This window comes from Monomorium pharaonis, chromosome 7, assembly GCF_013373865.1.
Source record: "Monomorium pharaonis isolate MP-MQ-018 chromosome 7, ASM1337386v2, whole genome shotgun sequence".
NCBI classification, from domain to species: domain Eukaryota; kingdom Metazoa; phylum Arthropoda; class Insecta; order Hymenoptera; family Formicidae; genus Monomorium; species Monomorium pharaonis.
The window spans coordinates 5,528,779-5,549,092 of record NC_050473.1 but is presented as its reverse complement, the minus strand read 5'-3'; the positions used below and the strand labels follow the sequence as shown (position 1 = coordinate 5,549,092).

At 38.0% G+C, this 20,314-nt stretch overlaps 2 protein-coding genes across 5 annotated transcripts in view; both read right to left on the bottom strand.

The window, feature by feature from the left end:
- LOC105837163 (protein roadkill) overlaps window positions 1–20,314 on the bottom strand; it is a 47,801-nt gene that overhangs the window by 20,778 nt on the left and 6,709 nt on the right. For 2 of the 3 annotated variants that reach the window (XM_012681707.3, XM_012681705.3), the window contains exon 2: window positions 2,672–2,816. In XM_012681707.3, the coding sequence (XP_012537161.1) occupies window positions 2,672–2,816 (145 nt within the window). Of the gene's footprint in view, window positions 1–2,671; window positions 2,817–20,314 lie in introns of those variants that run through there. The other variant, XM_028188725.2, reaches the window with a different exon arrangement.
- The window catches only part of LOC105835532 (origin recognition complex subunit 2), a 100,646-nt gene continuing 83,074 nt past the window's right edge, over window positions 2,743–20,314 (bottom strand). For both annotated transcript variants that reach the window (XR_004964144.1, XR_003625247.2), the window contains one exon: window positions 2,743–2,816. The gene's annotated coding sequence lies outside the window, so the exon portion shown is untranslated. The remainder of the gene's footprint in view (window positions 2,817–20,314) is intronic.

The following is a 20,314-nucleotide window of genomic DNA, read 5'->3' as shown; positions in this document are numbered from 1 at the left end:
AAAATAAATTTAAAAAATAACAAGAGAGTGAAAGATAACATGATCAAACGCACGCACGCACGCGCGCGCGCGCGCGCACACACACACACACACACACACACACACACACACAAAGATAAATGTGTCGAATAAAAAGAAAAATCGATGAAGAAAAGAAAAAAAAACAAATGCCGCAAAAGTTTGTACACGCGCGCGCAATCATAAGAAATAGATCTTAAAGCATATCCAGAGGGAGACGCGGATGGAGAGTGAAGCAAGTCGAGTTCTAATCTCGCGAAGATAACGCGTGAACTTTTATCAATATCAAATACTATATCAATAATGAGCCGCTATATACTTTTTTCACTTCTACCACTTATCGTAACTTATATACATATATCGGCGATATCCGTGTACACACGCGCCGTTTGCTGTTATTACACCGACGTTGATATTTCGTTTTCCCCCGACTTCCTACCGTCCTTACCGCGCGCGGACAATTGTCCATTGTCACGAATCTCCCCCCCGCGAGCTAGAAGGGGAAGACGCGCCCAGAGAGGCTGATAATGAACCTCTATCCATTTATTCGCGGTATCCAGGGCGACGAACGTGGGGAACGACGACGCGAGACTCGGCGAGGATCGCAGTCTCGCGTTGCAGATCCGTTCGAATCGCGCGAAGCGGAAATAACTGCGAAAGACGAGGCACGGGAGAGAGAGAAAGAAAGAGAGAGAGAGAGAGAGAGAGAGAGAGAGAGAGAGAGAGAGAAAGAGAGAGAGAGAAAGAAAGAGAGAGAGAGAAAGAAAGAGAGAGAGAGAGAGAGAGAGAGAGAGAGAGAGAGAGAGAGAGAGAGGGGGGGGGGGGAGGAAGGGAAACGACGACCCCGCGCGCGGAATTCCAGCGCAAGAATCGCGTTTCCGCGGCCGCGTCCGTCGAAGGGAGAGACCGACACGGCGCGCGGCGGCGGCGGGAGGACACGGGGAGGCGAGAGCAACGAGAGATATCTAGTTGCAGGTCGTTCACATCGCGCGAGGGGGACGAGCGCAGTAAAAATAGAATGAGAGCGCCAGGAGAAGCGCGTGCTCTCACGCGCCGCGATCCGCCTGGCGCGGAGAATCCGCGCGCGTCGCTCGAACGCGACTCGCGGATCCCTTTTCTTTTCCTTCCTCTCTTTCCTCTTTTCGCCTCTCTCATCGTTATTCTTCCTCTCCGTCTCTCTGCCCACTCGTGTTTTAGTGCCACTTAAACTCGGATGTGGTCCACCGAAAAACTCATCCCCCTCAGACTCTCATTATCCTAAACCGCATCTGCGAGGAGCCGACGCATCGAAAAACTCTCTCCGCGAGTCTCATAGTGTAATTATATATCAAGAGTTTCTCGGCTTAAAAAAAAGTGGAGGAAAGTCACGCGACTTTTCGCTCATGTAAGGTGACGATCTTTCACGAGTCAAATTCGCAAAATTAAATGTCAAACGGACATACATGTGTTATTAACGTTAGAGAAAATTTTATATTTTTTAATTCTTTTTTGGTGACTATTGTAATATAAAATCACTTTTCCAATCATTGATAATATTTACACAAAAAATACACAAAAAATTTTAAATGTTTTATTATTAAATTTATGAAGTAATATCATTTTAAAATTACATAAAAATTGGTACCATGCTTTTATATTTTTTAATGAAAGAGCTTTTGGCATTAACCTCTTCAAAATATTAAATAAAAACAATAAACTACTTAAAAAATATTTGCTTTATAATATTGATAAATATTGGAAAAATCGGAAAAGAATTGCTTATTATAATAATTTAAATATATATAGAAACATAACGTTACCACATTTTCATTAATGTGACATTACATTTAAAGAGAATTGTACAATTCATGAACATGTTATTGCAGTAAAACTTTATTTTTTTAATTTCATAACGTGTTCTGCAAATTCTATTCTTTCTTATGAATAGAAGTTTTTCATAATTCTTATATTTTATTTACGATTAAATTACTTAAAATTCGTTACTTTAAAATGTTTTTTTAAAGAAAACTGTACAGTAAAAGTTCTTGAACATTAGAAAACCTCTTTAGTTATTTAGTATAGAATTTAGTATAGAATTATCTTTAATTACCTGAGATTGTGTTCACAAACAGTTCGTAAATAAATCATTCGGCAGGGTAAATCTGAACCTTTGCAATATGTATAGAGGTACGACGCGGAACCGCACATCCTGACTGAGAATACATGGTTTTAGAAACAGCTAGTTTCCAGAAGAATATGATTCAAAAATTCCTGCACTAAGGAATAATTTACAAGAGACAGTAATTTCGTGGACGTTTAACAGATTATTGTCTCGGAAACGTCAGGTGGCCTTAAAAATATTCTTTCAGCGTGCGTAATTTCCATCATATTAAAATCACGCGTATACCGTTTCAAGTGGCGCGTCTTGTCCCATGTAAAGTCTCGATTTAGATTCAAGTAGAATAGCAAAATCGTCGACGGTGATATGAAATAAGTGTAATAATAAGAAAATAACGCAAATATAATGGCATAATCCGCTAGGTCTCGCCTCCGGCGATTTCCTGGCCGCTCGCGGTGACTGGGTGAATTTCGGCGCAGGTGAATCGATCGGCTAAACCGCTCCGCGGCACGGCAGAGGACAATGAACCACCCAACGACGAAACAACCAACGTACCTGCGTGTAACACCAGTTCTCGGCCACGGGGGTGTTCACTTCCGGTGGTGGTGGGCTCGGGACGCGGCTCACCGCCATACTACTGCTGCTGTGCAGGTTCGAGCTGACCCGCGACGTCTGAGGCGCACAGTCGCTCACCGCAAGTCTGCAACAGGGCGAAAAAAAAGACAAGACATTAAGACGTGGTCCGGTTAATTCGGGTGGAGGATACACTCGAGGCGGTGGAGAATCAACTCGCCACCGCGTTGTACCGCATCACGAGTCGCGACGAGTTACTCGACAAAGAGAAAGAGAGAGAGAGAGAGAGAGAGAGAGAGAGAGAATGTCGTTAATTGCGCGCGTGTTCGCGTTACGTCATGGGGTCGTCGACCCCTCACCATATTTCTGGACGTACGTCGGGACTGAGGAGCTTATTGGATCAAGCGCGCCCGGTAATGCCAGGCGGCGGGGATCTGCATTCGACACTCGGTAAAACGGGTGTTGCAACATCGCAGCTGGCTATAACTGACCACCGAACCCCACGAATTCGACCTCGGCTATCGGATAGAAAATTAATTCCCGGGACACACATCGTTGAGAATTATTTCCAGTTGTTTCGATAACGCTCTTTTCTCGAATACACACGTATGTAAACGTTTGCTATATTATTATTATTGCGATATTATAATTAAGATGGGCTAAGTTAAGTCTTGTTTTTATGCTGGATTGCTTGCTAGATAGAAATACATTGTTCGGATTGGTGCATTTTTGAAGATGGATGAAAATGCACCAATCAGAACAAAATATTTCTATTGTACAAAATTGCTTGCTGGATGGAAATACATTGTTCGAATTGGTGCATTTTTGAAGATGAATGAAAATGCACCAATCAGAACAGACTATTTCCATTCAGCAAGCAATCTTGTATAAAAACAAACATTGTGTGCCGCTGGCTTTAGTTGCAAGCTAGTAGCAAGAAAATGTAATAATGTTTGTGAGAACGGAAGTCCTAAGCCGACTGGGAATCAATAAAGACCGTACATATACAGAGAGAATTTTCCCTTAGAATTTTACCCTTAAAATTATCATCGTGAACTAATATGCGCGCTTAAAGAATTTTATTATAATTTTAGTAAAATTTAATGATATTTTTCTTCGACATCCATGACGATTACCAAGATTTTCAGACTAAATTCTAAAAGAAAACTTCCGCGTACACATTTTTACATTTGCCAGTCGTTCCGTAGTCATCCCCCTTGTGTTCATTCCGTACTGTAGTTGTTACGCACGTAACAAAGACGTTACTACTTTGTCTCACGATGACAAATCCCCTTCGAGCGCGGCTACGACTTGTCGTACATTGAATTACGAATCCCTTCGAATCGAAACTCTGCAGAAAATGTTATCGATCACGAGAACTGTTAGAGAAAGATGAGTAGAGGGACACACACATACACACACACACACACACACACACAGAGAGAGAGAGAGAGAGAGAGAGAGAGAGAGAGAGAGAGAGAGAGAGAGAGAGAGAGAGAGAGAAACGTGCGGGACGAGGAGGAACAGCAAAGATGACGGAGGAAGGATACGTAGGACACGCGATGGTGCTCATGTGCGGTGCCAAGTACGGAACCGCTAGGAAGGTAAGTCAAGTACATTATCCCCGCAGGTTCATCGGACGGCCATCGGGCGACCAACCAGGAAACGGAAACGGAATCGAGCGAAGTCTTCGCTCGCCGAGTCTTCACTCTCGGGACTCGCAAAGAGATTCGAAAGCGTCTTCCGATCGGGTGAACTTGCTAGAGTGACGAATAATAAAAATAATAATGAGGAGAATAATGAAGAGCGGAAATAATTCTCTAATCAAATAAACGCAAGGTATAACATAGAAAAAATGTTAGTACCAAGAAGAACTATCATGAGACAATTAAAATTGGTTTTATAGATATTTTTTACTTTTTTCCGAACTGTGCCATTACTTTCGGTCTTGAAACGCAGCTCTTAAGATAAATCAGAATAGTACTATTACACTATTAATAACTTTAGTTTTATTAAATTGATAATCAGTTTATTGTAATTTTAATATTTAAAATTTCAAAAAAATAAAAATATTTTCAAAACAAAAATATCCTTTCCTTCCTTTGTGTAATAACATTCTTTTTATTTATCGCCAGATATAAATAGAATGTTTAGCAATCTGTGTGATCTAAAGTTTAATACCTCGAGCAAAACTTGGTATCGATACTGCCTCAATTAAAATAGAAAAGATAAATAATTTCAATTATAAGTACAAGATACGCTGAATTAGTTATAAGTTGGAACCAAGAAAATGCGATTGTGAAAGCGGAAGTCCTTGTAACTCGACTAAAGTAAAAAGCCTGATGTTCCAGAGAAAGCGATGGATCCCGAGGGGAAACAGCTGTGCTTTCCGCTTCAATTGAAAATATTTGGCGCGGACATACAAATCGAGCTGCGACGAATCCGGTGTTACTGTATTATATTCCCTGTTTTTTCTTGCACGGCGTACTTTCGTGTGGTAAATTTCTCCGATTTCGCGACAGAGAGAGAAAGAGAGAGAGAGAGAGAGAGAGAGAGAGAGAGAGAGAGAGAGAGAGAGAGAGAGAGAGAGAGACGCATCGTAACTCGACTTTTCAAACGGATTGCGTTCTCTTGTTCGGTCGTTCGTGCGTTCGGCGCCGTAACTTTCACTTCCATGCCACACTTCCAACGCTATACTCCCACGTCGCTAGATACCGCCGGGGGCATCGCCAGATCGAACGAGGGGAGAGTCGTTTTATTGCGGATAAAAAAGATGGTAGGGACAGAGAGAAAGAGAGAAAGAGAGATACAAATGATTTTATCGTAACTCCGTCGCTCTGTTTTGTGAGAAAGCGATCGTGGCTTGTCGCTAGAAAGTATAAGCGGAACAGCAAAATGTTTCGCTGTTTCAATGAAAGGACAACGGAGCAAGCGTTAAGATGTCATACGGAATACGTAAAATGCCATATAAAGTCCGTTGTTTCAATTTTCATTTTCAGAAGAGAGAGAGTTACACGGAGAAAATTTTCTCTTATCATTTACTTTCACGGTAGTCGTTGGGCAACGTAGCCATCAAATACTTTGGACAAAATTGGAGAATAAGTTTAATTAGAGTTTAGTATGAAAATAATTAAGATTTAATATCAAATTATACTCAAATTTTTCTAAAAGTATAGCAAAATTCTTCAAAGTCCATGTTATCCAATGACTACTATGATTTTGGGATTCTAAAAAAAGCACTGAAAACTCTAAAATTCTAGAGAAGACTTTTGCATAATGTATAAAAAAATTAATCAATCAGAATTCCATATTTCTCTTCCTAGAATAGAAATAAAGGGTTGTGATTGGTTGACTTTTTTGGCTCCTATACATCACAAATGATTAGACTACTAGAAAATCTTAAATTAGATTAAAAATATTTATAAATCTTATAATATATAAAATGTATCTATAAAAGATATTTGCTTTTTTATATCTATAATGCATATCACAATTCAAGTAGAGACAGGCGAGTAAAGCAGGACGTAATGCTTATATGACTTACACATTTTTCTAGCTTATATATATTGTACATCCTTTAAACAAATATTTCTATCTTCTATTTTACTATTTTCCAGTACTGCAATTAAAAAGATTATTCTGTTTTCTTTAAATTCTTTACAGTATTCGAAGAGAAGATGCTTTTATTAGCATTGATATTATTAAACTGTGATTATCTTAACTTAATATTGTGATATTATTTTGGTTTAATTTAAGAGCTGCGTTTTTCAAGACCGATAAGTAACGACGCGCAGTTCGAAGAACTAGAAAATGTACATGAAATCACAGGTATTATTTGAGCATTTAAGATGCTAGAACCACTGTGAGTCTTTTCTCGATTTCAACTATTATACACAATCTTATTCCATTTACCTCAAAAAAGATTATCTTTCTGAAAAGATCATCTTCTCAATGCTACTCTGACACAAATAATCGGAGTCGCACAAAAGGTAGGCCTCTTCCTTTCTGTGCTTGCCTGCCACTTCGGTAGCTCGGGTTTAGGAGAACGAGCCCTAGATCAACATCATCTCCAGGCCGGCCTGGGGCGATCGGGATATTCGACTCGACTTATGCAGGCGTGGGTCAGACAGACCTCGAGAGTTCAGGGGAAAGTAGAACGGAGCCCCCTCTCCCCCTCCTCCCGGTGAATACGAGCTCCGCCGGTGAAAACGAGGAAGTTAAGTGAAAACCGTCCATAGGTACGTCGAAATCACGTAATTACAGTACCTGCGACCCGACACCGCGGGTAGCGCGTCTTGCCAAATCGCCTCCGTGCCGCCTCGAATATATATTTCTATCCTCCCCTTCCTCCTCTCCCTCAATCTCTTCCCTAACCGCTTAAATGCCGCGTCGCGCGCGTCTTCTCGCGCGTTTTTCATTTCCGCGAGAAAGCCGGAGTGCCCTCTCCTGGAGTCGCCGTTTTCTCGCGCTCTCCAAACGGCGTTCTTAATTTAATCTCTGTCCTCGTACTCTCGTCTTTGTCTCTTGATGCGCGTTTCGCCCGCTGCCCGCTGTCCCGGCGTTATCTCGTTCACCGAGAGAAAAGTGTTTGAAATTCGTGAAAGTATAGTCACACAGTAAAACTAATTACGATTCAAAGCTCCATTTTTCTAGTCACTGCTGCTATAATGTTAATAATAATAATCTTGTGTCTATAGTTTTACCAACTATTAACAAATTTTACTATAAATTTTGACGATTTAAAATTTTAATATAGTAAAACATCGAGGTAATTTGCATGATTAAAATAACTATAAATATACTGATAAAAGTATTGTTTTTGCAATTATAACTGCATAGTAAAATAATTATAGTTAGGAATATCATTTTTATACTATAATATTGGTAATAATAATTATTTATATATAATTGTTTTATGGTACAACATTTGTTATATTAAAATTACGAGAAATTAAACGATTTTAATAGTTAAAACAAACTATAATTTATATTGTTGAATAACTATAAAAATGTGATTGGATCTAAAAATAACTATAAATTATAGTAGTATCATGGTTACCGAAACTATTTTTTTCTCTTGGCATATAAATAATTGCCACCTAAAATGACTATATATTATAATTAAATTAAAATTAGTTTTTGTCTCAGTGCTTGCGTTTTATTTTTCGTGCTGTAAAAAACACGCGTTATCTTGCACGTTTCTCTCTCTCTCTCTCTCTCTCTCTCTCTCTCTCTCTCTCTCTCTCTCTCTCTTTCTCTGTCTCCATTCCGCAAAAATATTCTCGAACAATATTGTTCTTTAATCGTCGACAATTTTATGTTTCTCCGTTGACGTGTATAATTGGACGAGTCACATAATCGCCGATAAGGACGACACGAAAGTTGGCGTGATGGGCCGCCGCAGCACCGCATGCCCCATGAGGTTGCATTTTCGTTTGAAAACACACGTTTTTCCGCGAATATGCGAGAACGCGTAATAATAATGCGTCTTCCCCCTCCCTCCGTCCCCCGGGAAATTTGCGAGAGGATCCTCTCGGCGCATTATCTCGCTCGTCATGATCAAATTTAGATCCCGCGTCGCGTTTCCCCATCTCCCATGGTGACTCGGCGCGCCGCATAATTAGGCGGCGTTTATCTCCATATCTGATTCATCCGGTCGTTTCGTAAGACCGGCAGGCCGGCAGGTAGGTAATGTTTGTTAGCTGACGTTAGTGATACCCCCTCCCCCCGGCGCTCGCGGAAAAGAGCGATAGAAAAAGGAAGTCTCAGTGTCAAGATCGGAAGGTTGCAGAGGCGACCGAGTGCAACACGGCGCGCGCGAGGCTAAAAATATCCGCCGCCTTTACGATTATCGCGATTACGCGTTGGCTCGCCGATATGGACTATCGTCGGACCGCGATAACGATTCGAAGCAACGAGACCCAACTTTGACATTCGCGATCGTGAGGGCTCGAATTTTACATGAGAAATTTCGATTTAATCTATTTCATTAATTTTGCGCGAAAAGCGATTTTCGAAAGTTATTTCACATTCGAGAGAAGAATTCTATTAGTGGCAACTATGAAGTGACAACTATATAAGTTGTATTCGTAGAACTATTATTACATACAGCTGTAGTTGCAACTATTACATTGAATTATTAACACATGGTTCAATAAAATATTATAGTCATTGCAACTACGGTTTTAATTACAATAACTATAAGAATAGTTTGTATTGCCACGACAACATTATTAGTGTAACTATTAATTTATAGTAAAATAAGACTTCAATTATATTAGTTATACAGACTTTATGCAAATAAGTTTTAATTATTACATTTTTCCAGTTTACGTATAATATTACTATATTTTCTTAGGTCATATAACTCATAACGATTTTTATTACAAACTATAATACACAGTTGCTATTTGTTCATAAATTTATAGTTGCTAATATAATTTTCTTCTCTGAGTGTAACGCCAATAACAACAATGATAATAACGATAATAACGCGATGTCAATTCCCCCCCCCCAAAAAGCTGCCAGACGTTGCACATTGCTGCAAGACATTTATGCCTCGATGTTATTGATAAATATATGCAGCAGCGGCTGCATATATCGAGGAGAAATACGGACACTTGAAACGTTCCCCCGATATCAAGGAGAGAGATATTCAATTTCGGTGTACCGAACGAACGCTACACGGCTTCCTCTGCGCGAAGACACGTGTGGCTGTATATGTCTACTAGGACCTTGACGTATTGACAACGTATAATTCACAGCCTTGACGCTGTGTGTTACACAGCTCATTTAACATTCCCCACCATTACGTGCCGCCGCGCGCGTCGCTTTTCCACCGATTTTATGCGCATACCGTGTTATTTCACTCTTTGTACCCTCCCCCTCTCTCTCACTCTTCCTGTTATTCTACCCCGTCTTCCTCCTGTCTTCTTCCTATCGGGCCACGCGGTACATTCATGATTGATGAATGTTGCCGTACGTGACCGATAACGATTAGAAGAGAGAGAAAAAGAGCCAGAAAAAAAGAGAGAAAACTAATAATAGGGAAGATAATTTCCATAAGAAAAAGTAGAAAGTGTATTTCCTTCGTCTCTCGGAAGTTCGCGAATGTTCCCGTTTCTTCCTTTGTTGCCCTAGTCCTGTACCCTCCCCCGTCCTAAAAAAAATATCACAAAGAGCATCCATTATTCTCATGAAACCTGAAAGAGAGAGAAAGAGAGAGAAAGAGAGAGAGAGAGAGAGAGAGAGAGAGAGAGAGAGAGAGAGAGAGAGAGAGAGAGAGAGAGAGAGAGAGACCTTGATGAAACTACTCCATCCCGACAGGGATGGGAATCCATCAGAGGAAGAAAAGGAAGAAGAAGAAGAGGGAGAAGACCCCAGGGGAGGACGCTCGGAGTCGAAGAAACCGCACACGCCGCTGGTTGGTCGATTTTCGCAGGAAAGTCAGTAGACAAGACACGCGGCGGAGAGGAGGGGCGGAGTCAAGGTTGACGCTGCTGCTGCTGCTCGACGTAAGCCCGAGTGTGTGTGATAAGACAAAGGCTGACTCTCTTCAAGGGCGCTGCGAGCGAGCGAGCGAGCGAGCGCGTGTTCGAGCCCGTGGACTCGCCTTCGCGTTTTGCACGCGCCGCGACTTGTCGCTCCGCCGTCGAGGACAGGCGATCGCTCACTTGCTCGCTCGCTCGCTCGCTCGCGAGGAAGATGCACCGGCGACGGGACTAACGGACGGACGGACGAACGCACCGGTTGCCGGACGCAGCCTCGCGGGAACCAGTCCGGCCGAGCCCCGCACTCCATGAACCGCCGTGGTTCAACAACAACCACGCGGTCCTGATGCCGTAACGCGGAGCGGGAAAGGGGGGAGGGCGAGGGGACGACGGTTGGTTGCAGTGTCGGCTGCATCGACCGCGGTGTGTCTCCAAGGTGGTGATAAGGGATCTATGTATGTATCCTATGACGTGGTTCGCGTTTCGTATCGCATATCTCGAGGCCCGATACGACGACAGCGCAAATATGAACACGCGGCACTCCATACCGCCAGTTATCGCCGCTATCCTTCGACTTTCAAGATTAAACGCCTCGAGCCTAGAGGACGAGCTGTTTCACCCGAGTTGTAATTCAAATGTAAATTTTAAACAAAGTATGTTAAGCGTGGATAGGTCTAATAGGCGGGATTGACATGTCTCGTCGAATTATCGGGGAAACACCCCGATATTTAACAATTATACATAGAACAATTATTGTGAAATCAGCAAAGATTGCCTCGTATATACAAAATTATCATAAGATCTTTTGAGAATATGATAATTCAATTTTGTATTTTTATTTCAATGAATTACTTTCAGATGATCAATAATTATGTAATATATTGATCGTTTATAATAGTCTTAAAAAAGCATAACAATTGTTTTGACAATAGTAAAAATAGTAAAAAATTCTTTGGTTTAAAGATACTTTACTTCCTGTCTGATATTTCTTTCCTCAAAAACTAAACAAAAATTATATAGAATTTGTTCACGTAAGCAAGTTACATCTGTTTAAAAATTCAAATTTTTTGAAGAAAAAAATGTACACACTTGCTTATACACAAGACAATAATTGTTGATTTGACACTAACTTTTTTTCTGTGTATTAGTATTGCATCTAAATTTTATCGCACATTTTATCTACTCGTTCAAACTTACAAAATATTCGAGGCGCGATAATCTATTCTGTCGAATTATGGAAGATTTTTGTCGCCGATATGCGAAACATGTCGAGCGTTTGTTCTACACTTGAAACAATTGCGTAACAAATGCAAACGGCGAATCTCGCTCCATTTCATTATTATTAGAGACTCCTAAAACGCGCGTCACACGAATGAAGCTATTGTTCGGAAAGGAAACTGCTGAGAAAATGACGAGTTATTATCTGTCAGTTGCAGCGAATTCCCTTTTTTCGTTCGTGCATTCCTGCATGATGCGCGGCGACTGACGTCATTGAGGTATTTGCGATAAAATTGAGTTAATAAAACAGTTTTGTCTGAAAAAAATGGAGAGAAAGGAAAAGAGAAAAAGACAAACAGCTCGTTAGTGTTATTGTCAACATCAATAACATATTAATACACAGAAAAAATTAGCATCAACTCAACAATCATTGTCTCGTATATAAACAAGAATATAAAATCCTTAAAGAGTTTGACAATCTTAAATTTCAGCAAAATATTTTTTTGTTACAATAATCATTTAAATCACAATATGATTATATGTGTGCATTGACAATAATAATAACAATATTAAATTATAATTCTTGATCTGAAATTTTATTCAAGAAAATTATTTTTTAATGAAAACAAATATATTTTTTTCCGATAAAGCTATACAAAAGTTCTCTATGCGAGCATGTTATGTTTTCAAGATTATCAAATTCCTTGAAGATTTTATATTCTCGCTTGCATGTGCGACAATTGTAGATTCGAGATTAATTTTTCGTCTGCACATAAAGTGTTCCGAAAGAAGCTAGCGCGAGCGAAAATATTTACTTGCCTCGTATTTTTGCTCTTGAGAACTCGTGCATCGTTCGCGACGCGTTGCATTTGCCACGCGCATTGCCGTTCGTTTGCAACGCGCACCGATTCAAGGTTCACGGTTACGATGAGGCGTACGAAGATCTCTTTGCACAAAGAGCACACGATGACGAACGTCGCCTCGCTTGTCGGACGAGGCAGTAAAAACAAAATGAAATAAAAGAGACTGTCGACACGGCATCGCACGAATTATATAATTTTTTGATGATGGCCATTTTTTTCGTTAGCTTCGTTCTTTTTCGTCGTTCGTGCGAATTAAATAATTGATTTGATGTACAGTGCGATACTCTGGATACTCTGGAATGTTGAAATTACGTGCGCTTTGATAAACGAATATCCTCTCTGTATAACGGCTGTTAATGACGGTAACAATCATCGATAATAATTCGCGGTGCGCTTCAGTGCAAATCAGTTTCCCGATTGGAATTGAGACTGCGATGCTTTTATTGCGCGAGAAAATAATGAAAACATCGGCAGTCTGCTGCGATACGCGTTAACGTGATTGAATAATAATTCGCCTAAATTACTGAATGAAGCCGCTCTCTCTCTCTCTCTCTCTCTCTCTCTCTCTCTCTTCCCTCGTAACACGTGCACTTAATCTATCTTTTGCAATTTTATCAAATCTTCGAATAAACGGTATTAAAGAACATCAAATAAAAATATAATATCAATAATATTAATTATTTTTCAAATTAAGAGCGCAGAATACATTCGCGTGGATGTGCGAAACAAATCCCCGCGCGGATTGTGACCTCCTTAATAAAATTGCTGAAAGTGTTACGTAAAACAAAATTATTGAACGCCGTAATTCGTGAGGTTTAAGTGCGTGCTCTTCAAAATATTGCTGAATTAATAATATTGCAAAATAAATTCAATCGCATTAACCGCGTATCGCAACAGCTCGTCAGCCTGTTTCTGGCGCAACAAAAGTATTGTAATCTAAATTTTCCGAAAGCCAATTTGCACAAATGTACCGCGAATTATAGTCGACGGTCGTTGAACCGACCGTTGTTAATAAACGTTATAAACTGAGAAAGGATATTATTCATAGAACGTGATTTTATATTTCAAACAATCTTTCAATCGACTAGTTTCATTATTAAATTATTATATTTATACACACGTTTTATATTCGGTTAAAAAGTGTGTTATTTAAAGATTTTCCAGATTACATTCAACTTCTTCAGAAATAAATTTTGAAAGTTACAAAAAAGCAATATTTTGTTCACTTATGTTTAAATCTACGGCAATTAAAGATAAAAAATATTGTCATGAATGTTGGTTATTATTTCTCCATTAAAGCAACATTAGAAATCAGAAGAAAATTAAGCGTACACATTATATGTGCATGTGCGTTTCTAAAAAGATTAATCTTTCAAAATAAGTGATTAAAACACGCACATATAAAATGAAATGGAACAAATTGGAATATTTCATTGAAATTGTAATTTTTCTGTATGCAATTGATTTGATCATAAATTTTAGTCTCGCAAATAAATTTTATAAGCGAATTTCGCAAGAAAAGAAAGAGATAGAAACCGATAGAAACTAAGCTTCTCTTTCGCAGATTTCTTTCCCTCTTGACGAATGTCTATTCCTCTTAGCAATGATTGTGGGATTAAGATTGAAAGATGCTCTCGCGAGCGCGACGGCGCGCATCTCCTTCTGGCTGGCTCTCTCGGACGTTCGTCCTTCTAGGGCCGAAGGATTGCTTTTCTTTGGGATCCCCACAAGGGGAGGGAAGCTCCCCGGGACTCGACTCGTTTCTAACAGGGGCCAGTGCCCCGGTACGTGGGATATACCGGACGACCTTGGGCCTCACGGCCAATTTGCGAGATCCGTTCCTTGCAGATGCGCCCTTATGGCCGGCTTATTAGTTGCGAATACCCGGAGCCACGGAGGAATACCCTTGGATTATGTGTCCCTTCGATACCTCGAAAAACTACTCATGGCTTTGCACACATTAAAACGTTTTGTGTTTAGTCTGCGTAATGTCGTGACCTGTTTAATATTTAACAGTCGGATTCTATCCGTCGACGTTTAACTTTAACTACATGTAAAAAATATCATTCTCGCGCTGTGTAACTGTTATTTTTGTTAAAAATTTTTGCTCTCAATAACTTTAAAATACACTCATTACTCCTTTAAAACAAGATTTACTTAAAATAAACACTTTTATACACCTAAAAAATATATTCCTAAATTAAGTATGTGTTATTTATTTTAAATATTTTATAAGTGCATACCTATATTCGTAAATATAAGTTCATCATAAATACCAAATTTATTCAAAACATATTCTAAGTTAGTAATTTATTTAATAAAGAATTATAAGAATTATATTAAAACAAAAGATCAATTTGTTTATTATTCTGATTTTCCTTCGATACAATTTTATATTTTTCAAAAAAATATAAAATTTTTTTGTATATAATATAATTATTTAAAAACAACAAATATATTTTAAGACAATTATTAAGAGAAATATCTTAAGAATAACCGCTACTTATTAGACAAAAGTAAATAATCTTTTTTCTTAGTAATGAAATTGATATTTCTCTGAGTGTATAGTTCAACGAGTTTTCATTTGTCCTTCTCTTTCTCCCTTCCTCTTTCTTTAAATTATAACAACGGTTATAAGCTTGAAACAATATTGTTCTACTTTACGATATTTAATGATAATTAATTAATGATGTTTGCAAACGTACATATGGCGACAGTTGATCTCTTATCATTCCGATCAGATCTCAGCTATATTGTTTGCTTTTATAAACATTCTTAATAAAATTTACAGATGTTAAAAGGGTGCACATTAATGACGAATAAGAATAACATAGAAAATATTAAAAATTAAATAAGACACAGAAGAAATTAATAATATATTAAAATCAATATATTCAACATTGTCTAAAAAGTAACGCAAGAATATATATATATATAAATATTACTTTAAACAATTTGATCTTAAACAAACGTAAACTTATCTTTATTCGATAATAATTTTAACGAGTTAAAAGGAAAAAATATCAAATAAGAAATAACAATACATTCAAACTAATAATTAGAATTTTTAATATCATTATTGTCAACGTAATTATATTGTGCTCTTCAAATAATGATTATTATTACAACAATGAAATAAAATTATAATAGGCTTCTGAAATTTAAAATTATTATCAAATTCTTTGAAGATTTTATATTCTTGCTTATATATAATACAATATTAATTGATAAATTTGTTTGTGTTACTTTTTTATTATTCGCGATTAATTAGTTCTTTTCGTCCTTTGCAAATATAAAGCAGTTGAATCATACAATTGTGTAAATGGAATGGTATATTTAAATATAATCTACAGAAAAATTTTATCGTTAAATATACGCACACCGGATATCATTAATGGTCTCATTGTTCGCTCGAAAATAACTTTGATCACAAAGAACTCAAGCATCTGTGAAAACATCCGCAATTATCATCTCATTTTCAGAATTCTGTGTATATAACGGAGTTCTGATTTAGGTTTAGGAACAGAGGTCTAATAGTTTCTCGAAACTTCTGAGATGTCAAAATTTTCGAAAACGTAGAACCAGATTCTTGAAAAAGAAATTCGTAGAAAAATTTTATACAAGAATCAATAAGTCGTCGGAATTTTTTATTCAGTTAAAAAATTGATAAGAATCAACCCGGATTAAAATTAAAATAATAAAGTTATGATCAACTTTGTAATATAACGTAAATATAGCGTAAAAATATCTATCTGATTTTATTTTAAAAGAACATCAGAATTCCTATAAGACGTATCTAAATTTATATTGAAAAAGATTGAAAACTTTATCAATTGTACGAAAAGTCTGAAAACGTAGTATGAATTTCGCATAGGTAGCAGTAAAAACCTTGTAGTCAATTTGGCCTTCGATCGTGTATATCGCCGTTGTTTGCTTGCCGTTTGGTTGCTCAGCGATAACTTCGATAAGCTTTCGCATACTATACAGTTGCTTACGTAGCCTTTCTGCGTCGTTGACGTCCCCTCCTCCCCTTGCCTTTCCGATCAGCTAAACCCTTTCATGATAAATTCTTTCAACGTTCATTCTAACATCTGTACGCGAAGACGAGACAAAAATTCGTCGTTTCAAAAATAATTTATTTAAAATAATATATTTGAATATGCATAAATTTCTTGAGCGATGTTCAAAGCAATTATACTAAGAAAAACAAAGTAGTTAACTTGACTTTTCAACTTAATTAAATTTCTTCAATTCAAATATTTATACGTATTTAAGTTTAATACATTAACTAAAGTTTGAGTGTTTTATGTATTGGAGTTAAATGTATACTTAACTGAAGAAATTTATTCAAGTTGAAATATCAGTCAACAATTCGTTTTTCTCAAGATGAGAAGTGTAAGGCGAGCTGCGATCAAGTCGCATTGTTCGGGCATAAAAATATAACGCGTAGCATCCGATTACGACGATAAATTTTATTGGCCCTGAATAAGCGAACGAGAGAAGAGGCCGACAAATATCTTCGCTGCAATAAAACACACGCCCATTTCGCACACAGGATTTGTGTACATAGAGCGATTTCAAGTAATTGCAAAGAAATTGCACATTAACGAGATGGGCATTAAATCGCAATGGAAAAAATAGCCCCGCATAAAGAGGCAGACGAGCGAAATTAAAGAGATTGGTGAAACTTGTAAGAAACCTAGGAGCGCCTTTGTGTTCGAAAGAAAACCGATCCCCCTGTGATTTTCTATCCTGCCTGAGAAGGAATATCTAGAATGGGATTCGACACGGGCTAAGAAAAGCGAAAGCGAGGGGAATAGGATGATTTTCAAGGGGACCTTCCGTCTGGTTTCTTCATAATGGGAGTCGGTTTTGAATTCCGAGGGATCGTCGTCGTCGTTGTCGTCATCGTCCATTACGGAAGAGGGGAAGCGAACCCTCAAGGGGGACGTACGGCCCTGTACCCTTGAAGCCGAAGGTTGCCACACCGAGCGCGAGGGACAACCTTCCCTCCTTCTTTCCCTCTACGCTTCATCTCTACCACCACCACCACCACTACCACCGCCATCATCGTATCCTCCTCCTCTTCCTCCTTCATACTTGGCTTTATTTCATCAAGTCCCGGACATCGATTGGCCTCGACTACCGTCCGCCGCACACGTGTGCGTACGTACAACACATGCGTGTATGCGTATGGCTATAATAATATTCAAATAATTCCCCGAAACGTAAATCACGTACGCGAAAACTAGTCGAGATGCCACCGGCTGCGCGATCTCGATTTAACGGGGAAAAAAAGAAAAAAGAAGAAGAAATCGAAGACTCCGAAAGATTTATATCGATTGCCAAAACGGTACACTCCTGAATAATCACGTTATTCCCGTCATCGAATCTTAGATGTTTATCAGAGTCCTTGAGGGAACGAGGAGAACGAGCGATACGCAAAAGTTACAAATTTTTCGTCGAAGCTCTTGAAATAAACGTATACAGGAACAAAATTAGCATCAAGTCAACAGCCATTGCCACATGTACAAGCAAGAAATGTAAAGCTTTCTTTAAAGAGTTTGACAATTTTTAGTTTAAGCAAAACGTATTTTTATGGCAACATTAAAATCATCTAGAAAGTATAAAATAATCGTTCAATATTATCAATATTAGGAACTGCAATTTTTTTATTTAAAAATATATTGTTATTTTCCATCTCATTTTTCCTCTCAACTTGTGAAAATTGCTATCGAGCCAATACCCAACTTCTTTAATATGACCGAATTCTGTTTAAAATAAAAATTTTCAAAAATTTTTTAAAGATTTTATTCTTACGAGACAATAATTAGTCCAATATTAATTCTTTCCTGTGTATTATAAAAAAGAGAAGAGAATATTTTTATTTACAAAATATTAAATATTGAAACGCACATAATTTGCTTACATAAAAAAAAAAATAGTATCGTTTTTCCAAGAAAAATATAATTATTCAATAATAATTTTCATGAGTAGAAAAGACAAATATCAGATAAAAAAATAATATTTTCAAACCAAGAATTAGAATTTTGCTGAAATATAATAAGATAATCAAATTCTTTGAAGAAGATAAAATTGTGTACGCGTAATTATTATTTCATATATAAGCTAGACTATAATTTCTTACGTAAAACGACGATTGTTAAATAGTTTGAATTTGACGCTAATGCTCGATACCGTTTTCCCTGTGCGGCGACGCCGAAGTAATCGCGACACTTGTTAGATCCTCCCCGCGACACCGATTTATCGAAACTCCTCGGTATCTGCATTGCTAAACGATTTGTCAATAAAGCCTTCAACTAAATTTAATACACACATACTCGAATCAGAAGTGGAACGTCGCGCGGCTTAATCGAGGTGACGCGATCGAACGGGAAGTGGTAATCGATGTGTTATTCGGAATATGGGCAGGTGTTTTAATCTACGACGACGACGACGACGACGACGACGATTGTGTCGTGCGAGAGACGAGCAGTGCGACGCTGCTAAATAAATGTAGTGGCCGGTAATAGTGTGCGACGGAACACGAGCAAACACTCCGTGCGCAATGCGTCGCGCACATTGACGACCGCGCGCGCGAGAAACCAGCTGTTCGGCAGGGGCACAAAGACACTCGAAGCTCGTTCCTGTGCTTTTGCATTCGCGCCGGCTGACGAGAAAATATTGTGACGCAAACGATAATACACAGTGCCGCGTATGCCACAAGGCCGCGGCTTTTCCGATTCGTCGTCGTGACGCGCCTCCGGATCATCTGTCTCTCTCTTCCCCCCAACCCTTCCTCCCTCCGCCTACCCGCGTTGCTCGTTACGTGACCGTGATTATGTTAAAAAAAAAAAGGGGGGGTGGGTAATTAACTATTCGTCTGTATCAACGAGCGCGCGCTCGAAGCTAAATCCAGAGTAGTCCAGAACGAACGAACTCGTCGAGGCGAGTCGTTCGTGTTTACTCGCGCTCGTTTGCCGGAGTTCGGGCCTGACCTTAGGTGAAGCAAAAACGAGCGTCTGGAATTTTACGAGGTGTTTTCTAAATGTAAAATGTATGATGATGACGGCATAATTAACGATTATAAGATACAATGAAAGAAACGTGCCTCGTACTTGCGGCTATAATTGAATCTTAAAATAATTGTATAAGTTAGGGCTCTTTACTTTTACAGTTATCACTACTATAATGTTGGTAATAATAACATACAATATAATTACACTGATCAATATCAAACAAGTGGTTGCAACTCAAAATTTGGTAATTGTGGGATAATGTGTGACTTCAAGAAATTTTACTATATTTTTTAGTAAAATGTACTAAAAGTACAGTAAAATTTACTAAAAGTATATTAAATTTTACTAAATAGTAGCTCCTCGAGCTCACAAATTATCCCATAATTACCAGAGTTTGAGAATAAATTTTAAGAAAAAATTCTTTCGGTGTGCCAAAATTTATACACAGTTTATAACTAAAATTTATAATCCATCTTTGATGATAATTATTTTTAAATCTTAATGATTGCTGTTTCTTTAATAAATGTAAATAATACAAAAAAAGAATCATAATTGTTTTAATATATAATTACAGTCGTAAATATTAAATTCTTTTCTCTCCTTTCATATTTGCAATTCTCATAAAATCAACGTCCAATTCTGTAACTACTACAAATGTTACATGACAAAAAAAAATATGGAACGACACAAAATAAAACTGTAAGAATAGACCTGTACAACTTTCTTTACTATATTTAGAAATGCACAAACAAATAAAGTTACAAATTAGTGTTATAAAAGTTACATAAATCGCGGTGGGAAATTTACAGGTCAAATTTATAATACATAAAGACATAATAAAATAACAATTCACATTAATAGAATCGCGATTTTACATTTCTAAAAATTGTTCCGAGATCTTTAATATTAGTGGTTAAACTCGAAATACTTTTTCACCTCGGCAATCGGGAATTTAAATGTGGACACGAAAAACTTTTGATTGAACACGTGGGAGGAGAAGGAGGGGACAAGTGACCCGCGCTAATTGCACTCAAT